This window comes from Oryzias latipes, chromosome 3, assembly GCF_053564925.1.
Source record: "Oryzias latipes strain Hd-rR chromosome 3, Olatipes_Hd-rR_3.1".
Taxonomy (NCBI): domain Eukaryota; kingdom Metazoa; phylum Chordata; class Actinopteri; order Beloniformes; family Adrianichthyidae; genus Oryzias; species Oryzias latipes.
In genome coordinates, this window is record NC_136239.1 from 29,412,711 (window position 1) to 29,422,529 (window position 9,819).

At 37.4% G+C, this 9,819-nt stretch overlaps 1 protein-coding gene across 1 annotated transcript; it reads left to right on the plus strand.

Annotated features, from left to right (window-relative positions):
* The first annotated feature begins 1,043 nt into the window (after positions 1-1,043).
* On the plus strand, positions 1,044-9,819 carry LOC101171817 (uncharacterized). Its single transcript, XM_023953558.2, has 9 exons — positions 1,044-1,592; positions 1,679-1,817; positions 1,913-2,058; positions 2,146-2,285; positions 2,389-2,551; positions 3,542-3,635; positions 3,727-3,796; positions 8,149-8,222; positions 8,305-9,819. The coding sequence occupies exons 1-9, from the start codon at positions 1,340-1,342 to the stop codon at positions 9,221-9,223; spliced, it is 1,998 nt and encodes a 665-aa protein (XP_023809326.1). The 5' UTR covers positions 1,044-1,339; the 3' UTR covers positions 9,224-9,819.

Sequence of the window (9,819 nt, forward strand, 5' to 3'; positions counted from 1 at the left end):
CAGCTCTTTAAAAGCTTGTTTATCCTAATGATATAATCGCCCCTTGTGGATTATGCAGATAATGCAGTTTAAATGATTCATCTGAAGAATATTTTTAGGAATAAAACAACTTTCTGAAATGCCTAATTAGCAGGTATTTAGGAATTATAGAAGCAAAGAAAGTATAAATTATAAAATTATGAGAAGACTCCATCCTGAATGAGTTTTATTTTAGTAACTTTATTTTCTTAAGATATGTCCATCATAATCAGAAAAATACCACAAGAACTTGTAAAAAAGACACATACACACAAAAACAATTTCATATGAGTAGGCCTTTAACTGTTATAATGCAAACTAAAAAAGTGGAAACACATTCTCTGGAAGAACAAAACACACCCCTTTATCAAAAAGAATCTGTTTTATGATTCTCAAATTGACAGCCGCTAGAAAAATGATACTTTTCTGACTCCATTGAGCCAAGGATGAAGTTTGCCGGAGGGGGTGTGTTTTTTTTTCTTACGATGCCTCATAGTTCCAGTGAACAAAACTATAAATTCTTCAGCACAGCAAGAGATTTCTGTCATTTCCATGCTCCTGTATAGTAAAAAAAAAATTGGCCCCTTTCCTGTTACCAACATGTCTGTTCAACAAAACAAGCCCCATAAAGGTATGGCTGAGACATTTGTGTGGAAGAACACAAGTTCTGACCTCATAACAGAACACTTTTGGAAATGATTAAAACAAAGTGATTATCACCTGATCTCACAAATGTTCTTTAGAAAGAACAGATAAACGTTTCCATAAAACTCCCAGTGGTTCTTTTATTGTAGGAATAATATGTCAACGTCATATCAAACAGTATGGAATGAGATTTCACATCAATTCCAATATGAGTAGTCAATTAGGCAAAATAGTGGCTCAAAGGTGTCATGAATAAAGTGTCTAGTTGGTGTGGCTATTCAGTTTAGTTGTTTCTGTGGTTTCGTATTAAACTGTAATTTTTGGTTGTTTTTGTCAAAGATATACAGACACAAAAGAAAATGCAGGCAGAGGTGAAAAAAACCCTCATAATAAATGTCATTTGAGAGGCGCGTCTGGCCTGTTCCTTCTTGTGCTGGAATGCTTTTGCGTCGCAATTCGTCAGAAAGTAAACACGCGTTGCTGTTTTCAACTCTCTGTTGATGTCGACAAACTTCCACTTCTTTAACGGATAAATTTACTCAACTTAGTTATTTTTTTGTTTTAGTTTTTTTCCTGAGGTAAACTCAATTCCTTCGTGCTCTCTTCCGCGTGTGGAGCGCGCGCCTCTGACGGGAAGCTCTCCCTGGGTGCGTTTCCAGCTGCTGACTTCATCCGAATGAGGAAGACTTTTGACTGTGACGCGATCCCTACGTCCAGCCGTCGAGCTCGAGGAGAACGGAGGGTTTTTTCTTTTATTCTGACCAAAAACATGAACGGGATGGCGTATTTGACAATCTGGAAACAGTCGTTCCACCTCCATGGATCCATACTTGTCGCGCAGAGAAAAGGAAACACTCTAGTGTTGTTTTCTGCGCCATGGCTGTTCTTTTTCCTGCTTCTCACGGGGCAGTTTGCTCTCACTTTCGGTGGTAAGTATTAACTCGGTTATTTTATGGTCTTTTGTCCTAGAACTATTGGTGGGATCGCGTGATAATGCTGCGTTTATTCCTTGCAGGAGGCGAGAATGACGCGGAGGTTAACTTTGACTGCACCAACGACTTTACAGAGATGTTTTGTCAGTTTGAGCAACAACACTCAAACTGCACTGATCACAATGTGACTTTTGTCCTGATTGATTACAGCGAAACCACTGAGTTAGTTTTTCCTGCCTTATTCCATAGAAAAATGACACTGTTTAAAAAAAAGAAAAACATTGTAGAACACGTTTGTTTTTGGTTTTTCTCTGCAGGAATGGATGCACTTTACAGCAATGTGACAAGAATCAGTGTTGCTGTTCTTTGAATATGTTGTTTGTGTACGGAGAGAATCACAATGCAAGTTTGTGGAGAGGTGATAGAAGGGTTGCATCTAAAACCATCAGTGTAAATGACAGCTGTATGTTGAATTTTCTTCAAAACTTTCACATTTTCACTCCATTAATCTGAAGAAACTGCAGCTTTACTTCTATTTTTTCCTCTTTAGTCAAGCCTAAAACTCCTACAATTGTCAACGTGACTGAAACCAATGGAAATTTTGCAGTCAAGTGGAAGACAAACATGGAAGGAGTGAGAGATGAGTTGACTGCAGAGGTGACCTACCACAAAAAAGGAGACCCAGAGAAGGTAGGAGCCGAGTCCCTAGCGCCAATGAGCAGCTGATTATTTTATGATGACATAAAACTTCCACAAAGAAACCACATTTTTCTATGTTCCAATCCCAATACAGGTCATTTTACCATTAAAACCACCAATGGTTGATGGATACCAGTACTATGAAATAAGTGGAGGGAATTTGTCACTGGGAGCAACATATGTGGTCAGTGTTAGAAGTGTATCAGAGTGGAACAAAAGGCAGAGTGACAGCAGTGCAGAGTGGGAATTCAAGACCCGTGAGTGTTTATTTTTGGTCATTTTAGACTCCATTAGAAGATGAATAGAAATATTCAAGACCCACTCCAATGAAAACTTTTTGTGTGTGTTTTTAACATGTTCTTGTGGCATTTTTCCCATGATGGATGGCATATATATATATATATATATATATATATATATATATATATATATATATATATATATATATATATATATATATATATATATATATACATATAAACAAGCTTATAGCCTATTCAAATTGTTGTGAATCAGGAGCAAAAGTAAAAAGGCCATTAGAAAAATCTTGTAGCTGTGATAAAAGTGTTACAATCAGCAGGGCAATGCATCCAATTGCAGACAAAGATATCTATGTCTCTTTGTTTTTCCTCATACGAGCTGACATCTGGCTCCAAACTGTACTGCTACGTACCTCCAATATTGCTCGGCATTTTTTGGCGACGTTAATGTTAGGTTGGGGTGTGAGGGGCCGTAAGCTTACGGTAAAGGGTGTAAATAAATAGATGGATGATATGAAATGGGGACTTACTCCACACCAACAGTTTTTCCCATAATTCAGAGGTGAATTTCTAATGAACTCCTGGCACTCTGCAGAAATGATATCCTAGAAAGCGACACAGGTTTTTGGGAGTTTGGCTAAAAAGTGCCTTAATTCTAATTAAAATGGATCAAAAGATGACCAGAGCGGGACTTAAACTTGATGTTTAACCTTTTGTAAGACTAGAAATGCAGCCAAGAGATAGGAAATAACTGCACATTGAGTGTGACTCCATTAACGGGGATGAACAAACAAACAAGGATGCAGTTGTTTACTTAGCTTTTACAAAGCTCTGAGTGTTATCTCTTGGGTCATATTCATTCCACTGGAAAACACAGCAAATGGATTCCTAATTGCTATCCATAACATTATAAAAACATCGTCATCCAGTTTTGCCATTTACTACTGAAAATTAAAACTCTCTAATTGACTTTTTTTTTTTTTGCAGCCACTTCCCATTTTGCACAGGACGTTGTCATCATAGTCATCCTTAGTGTTGTTGCAGTCTTCATGAGCGCTGCTGCCTATATTGGTTTTTCACGGTAAGTCACCTAAAGGTTTGAGCACATTGAGTTCAAAACACCGTGGATTTGTCTTCTGTGGTTTTTAGCTCAAAGTTTTGTTTGATTTCAGGATTAAAACCAAGTGGTGGGACAAATATTCTGACCTAAAACTTCCCACCGTTTATTCATCCAAGAAAAAGGTGAGGCATTGATATTGGTCTGGCAGTTTTATTTTCACTTTGAATTTTATTTTCAGACATCCCAGAAGTCAATATTCATCTCCCTATGTGAATGTTTACACTTCTCAATGTATTTGGATATTCAAAACTATTTTATAGACACATAAATGTGTCATTTTGTTCCATTGTATTTGAAATTTAAATAATGGCCAGTCACAGTTGGGTTCTTATCTCAACAGAAACTTAGTTAGAATTCTCAATATTCTAAATAATCATTCCGGATATTCAAAGTGAAACTGTGGACGTCTGAACTTCAAGGTGGTAAACATAAGTGTTGCACATCTATTATGAACATGTAAAACAGTATTTATGACCAGGACAAACTGAATTACTGATTTCAGTGTTATGTATTTAATCAGGGATAGATATTTTTTTTATAAATTGCACCTAAAAAAGGTTTTTTGATGACATCAGGAGAGTTTGGGTTTTGTGACTGCTGATAGTTTTTTTTTGTAGAGAACTAGATTCACTGAACTGTCAACACTTGACCTGGAAAAGTACCTGCTCTGAGCACAACTTGTGGTTTTCAGTTGTGACATTCCTTGAAAGTCCCACTCTGATCATCATCATTTGATCTTTTTTTAAAACATTCCCAGAGGTCTGTAGATTATGATTATGCCAATTTCAGGCAAAATCCTTTAAACTGTGTCATTTTATGTCATAGTTTCTGCAGAGCGGCAGAAGTTAATTAGAAAATCAGCTCTGAGTTGTGGGTAGAACTGTTGGCACAGAAACCCTGTCCCCCCTTCCTGTCACCAATAACCGAGAGATATCTATTTACACTCTCCGGTAACACTTTATATTAAGATTCCTTAACAAGCTTTGTTAACACATTTACAAGCATTATAAATGAATTTATAGGGTGTTAGTAAGACATTTATTAGTACAATAAGTCTAATAAGGTTTATTAAATTACTTAGTTAACACATTTACAAGCATTATTATTAGGATGTTTTCAAGATGCTAATGATGCATTTACTGATATTATAGGTGCCTAACAAATGTGTCAGTGTTAATAAGCTTAATAAGATTTATTAACAACCTTTGTTAACAAATTAAGAAGTATTATTATTGTTTGGGGTTCTTGTAAGATATTTATTAGCATTATAGATGTCTCACACAAGCCTAAGTGCTCATAAGCTTAATAAGTTTTATTAACTATCTTAAAAAATTAATAGGCTTTATTTATGTGTCATATGCTAGTAAGATATTTATTAGCATTATAGATGTCTTGCAAATTCCTGAAAGTGTTAATAAGATTTATTAACATCTAAAGTCAGACCATTGTCTTCTAAATCCATATTACTAAACTGCTTATAAGCTTTACAAATGTATTAATTAACTTTGTTAATAGTTTATTAATTGTTTTGCAGCACCTCATCTAAAGTGTGGACGTTTTTTAGCACAAACAACCACAAAGCATAAAGATTGTAAAAAGAACTTTATGACATTAAAACAGATTAAACATACACAAATCGTTCTGTAAAAGATATATAATAATTTAATTCAGACAAATAATTTTTTTTTAAAAACATATAGACTGGTGTTGAATGACTAGCATCATAGCTAATAACGATAAAGTATTAGCATCTATCCTGAGTGAAACATTCATTGCAAATCCCATCACCAGCAGACAATTCTCTGCATTCAATGCCAACTGCATTCAACCACTGTTGCCTTGCTTCAAAGTCCACAAGAAAGTTGCACAAGCCAGTCATTTTTGAAGAACGAAGACAATAAACCTACAGGAGCCATGCTAAAGCTAACACGCTAACCTGCCCATCTTTGATTATGAAAGGAATCAAAGATGGGCAGGTTAACTAATGTCACCATTGGCTAAGGAATCTGTCAATCAAACTCATCAGCAAAACAGGCGTGCTCGATTTCAGCCAATTGAATGGCCTCTTAGACTTTGCTTTCACACAGGTGACGAAAAAAGCCCCGCCCATCTTTGATTCTGTACCGGTCTGTCCTTAGCGTGTTAGCTTTAGCATGGCTCCTGTAGGTTTATTGTCTTCGTTCTTCAAAAATGACTGGTGTTGAAAAACAATTAATAAACTATTAAAAAAGTTAATTAATACATTTGTAAAGCTTATAAGCAGTTTAGTAATATGGATTTAGAAGACAATGGTCTGACTTTAGATGTTAATAAATCTTATTAACACTTTCAGGAATTTGCAAGACATCTGTAATGCTAAGAAATATCTTATTAGCATCTGACACATTAATAAAGCCTATTAATTTGTTGAGTTAGTTAATAAAACTTATTAAGCTTATGAACACTTAGGCTTGTGTCAGGCATCTATAATGCTAATAAATATCTTACTAGAACCCCAAACAATAATAATACTTCTTAATTTGTTAACAAAGGTTGTTAATAAATCTTATTAAGCTTATTAACACTGACACATTTGTTAGGCACCTATAATATCAGTAAATAAAAAACACAATTTTAATCGGAGTGGGTCTTTAAAAGCTTCGAGCTTATGGTTTGTCCTTCGTACAACTTCTCTATGTTAAATGACTTCACTATGTTAAATGACTCCACCCTTCTAAAGCTAATTCCAAGGCTGCTTTGAATGGATAGAATCACTGCAAAACCTTCGTATTTTCTTCCCTCTGTACCACCCTCACATGTTTTGTTTCTCTCAGCTGAAATTCCAAATATTTATCACCAGCATCTTCCCTAAAAGTGATTTGAATTAACCTTTGTCTGTTCATCTGCTGCTTTTGTTTTCTCAGTCGGTCCCCAGTCTTTCTTCCGTTGCAATGTTTCAGATTTAATCAAATTCAAAAGATTAAGTTGTCAGTTAGAGCCACTGCTTCCTCCTTGTCAACATTCAGTAATATCCTTCCTTCATCACTGGAATTCTTCCCCTACTACTCCCATCTTCAAGGTTCCTGGTGCAGATCCCAACAGTCTCAGTTATCCTTGTTGTATTTTCCTTATCCTAGTCTTCTTTAAAATATAACTGGTGCAGTAACTCTTGACCTTTTTCCTTTCTGGATGACCTCCCTCTAACAGCTGATCCTCTTCTCTCATCCTTCTTGATTTAAAAGGAGCCTTTAAGCCTTTCAGACTCCCTTTCTCTTGGACAGGCTAGTTCTATGTATTACTCTTACATTCCTTTCCTGTTTCAAATCTACCTGGCCACACTCACTTTGTTCTAGTACAGTCATTTACTTCCGCCACATACAGACATGCCCCAGAGTTTAGCCCTCGGCCATCTAGCTTGTCCCTTTTGTCTATACTTTCAGTATCAGAATCATACAATATATACAATTATACAAATACATACATACCCATCCTGCTACAACTCCCATCTTCCTCAAACATAGACGACTGCCTCCTATCAAAATTAAACTGTAATTTTCTAGAATTAAGTGATGATAGAACTGAAATGATCAAAACAAAATCCAGTTCAGCCAAAGCTTCTAGTTTTCCGGCTATCTTTTGATAGTTTCTCTTTTATTCTTTGCTGGATTAAGGAGTCTGGATGTCATTCTTGTCAGAATTTCATAATAATATAACATTACTACATGTCAGGGGGCTAAACATTGGTTAGCACTCTTGCTTCACTGCAAAAAGGCTCTGGTTTGAATCCCAGTAGGGACCTTTCTGTGATGAGCTTGCGTGTGATTCCCGTGCATGTTTGGCTTTTCTCCAGGGACTTTAGCTCCCTCCCATAGTCCAAAAAACATGTTTTATAAGTTAATTGAATTCTTTAGGTCACCTCTTGGTGTGTGTCGCCCTGTAACAGACTAGTGACCTGTTCAGGGTGTAACCCGCCTTCGCCCAGCAGCAGCTGGGTTGGCTCCAGCAGCCTAGAAGAGATGTAGCGGTCTCTGAAAATGGATGGATAACATCAACCGTCCGCGTTTGTCCCTTGTTCTCTACATCAACGTCATTCAAGTTCAAAGTTCTTTTTTGAGGGGTCTCATAAACTAAATTAGTAATGTTAACAGTTATTATTACTACCCAACATTTGTAGGGTGGTCGATCTCCAATCGTAAGATTGCGGGTTGGAATCCCACCTTGCCTGCCCATGTGTCGAAGTGTCCTTGGGCAAGACACTGAACCCCACCTTGCCTCTGGTGGAAGGGTGGGACCGCCTCCGGTGTGTGTGTGAATGGCTGAATGGGACTGTGACTGTAAAGCGCTTTGGGCCTTCGAAGAAGGTAGAAAAGTGCTATATAAGTATAAGCCATTTACCAATTAACTCTTTATGGTGTTTACTTTCTGTAATGGTGACAAAATTCACATAAAAGAGCATTTCTCTGCATTAAATCATTCATAGATGTTCCTTTTTTAGATTTTGGAGCCTTCAGATCCCAGAAGTAACCCAGTATCTGTGGAGCACCGCATTTTGGATGGTGGCAAACAGTTGTAAGTAGGACTCTTGTACCCCGAATGATATTTCCTATATTAAAATAGCCATCTGAGTAACATCTGCCCTTTCTTTTTTAAGGTCAGAACGGCAGTTCACAGGCAGCGAAGAAAGTGATGGGAGCAGCCAAGACAGCAGTGGAATCAGTGATTGCTCCTCACACCCGAGTTATGCGGAAACTGTTCAGCCCGATTGTAGAACTTTACGACAAGAGGCTTTGGAAAAATTCTTTCCAAATGTGAGACCTGTTAGTCCTGTAACTAATAGGGACCTTAGTGAGGTCTTTAATGTCCATTTATGTGGTGTAACTGGTGCTCATGATAGTTCTGGATCATCTGGTGTAATCAATCCTACCTATTGCCCAGGTATGTCTGGAAGTCCTGATCAGTTCATGCCAGACCAGCCTAGGGTCTTAGAGAGTGAGCCTTCATATGATACCACAAAGTGTGACACCTTGACCAATTCCAGTCTGTCTGGCCTTTGCCCAGCCTCGCTAGATGTCCTGTCACCTATATCAATAGACATGTCATATCAGGGCACTAGTGGTTCACAAAAAATGTCAGTCATAGAGGATTATAGCCCATTGTCCCTCTCTAGTGGGACTTGCACAACCCCGCCTTTAGAGCCTGAATCCAGAAATGATGCTGACTCAGAGAATCCAAAGCTGTCCTGTGGCTCAGCTTTGCTGGCCAGTAATGAGGAAACTCAGTGTAACTTACTTAGGGTGGAAAATGACTACCAACCTATCCAGAGGCAAGAGTTGAATTCTTTGCTTTCACCAGAGAACTCAAAGGAATGCGAAGACAATTTGGAAAAATGTTCAGAGAAGTCAATGAGTTCCAACCCCAGAACGGCGGGGTTTGACTCCTTCCTTCCAGATTTAATCAGTGAGAGTGTTCGACGTCAACCTGAGCTCCAAATACCTTTTTTTTGGTCGCCTCCACAGTCTGGAGACATATCTATACCAATTATCACTGAGAGTGGCTATAAACCAGTGTAGCCTTTAACTTTATTATTTAGGGTAAGTCCAAATTAAGTACAGAAAGCTTTCTGTACACATACACAAAAGGTCATGCATTATTTCTGTATTGGTGCAGAAAAGTTACCAGTGTTCTGTATTTGCTGTTTCAATGCTGTGCATGTTAAAGAGATGTCACTAGAAATTATTGAATGTTGCTGATGGTTGCTGTTATGTAAATTGCTAATAAAATGTATTATATGTGGGCTTTTTAAGCTTGTAAAGGTGGAGGCAAATTAGTCTTGTGTCCCTTTCCTGTGTTTTTCCAAGAAAGCATTTAATAAAGGAGGTATCAGTTCGTCATCAGAACTAAACCTTTTAGGTTTATGGAGTTCTGTGACACACTAGAGCAACCCAGACAGACGTGCTTCTCTACTGAAATTGCTTCCTCATTGCTTTTTCTCTGGAGCTATTGACACAGTTCCAAAGAATTTTGCGTCATCCTCAACCACCATGTTTCCCTTATCACAACAGATATGCTTCAGTCATGTTGTTGACTGAATGTTGCATTTAAAGCTCATCACTTGTAAAAATAAACAAAATAAAATAAAAAGTCTTCAAATAAAAGTTAAAAAAAA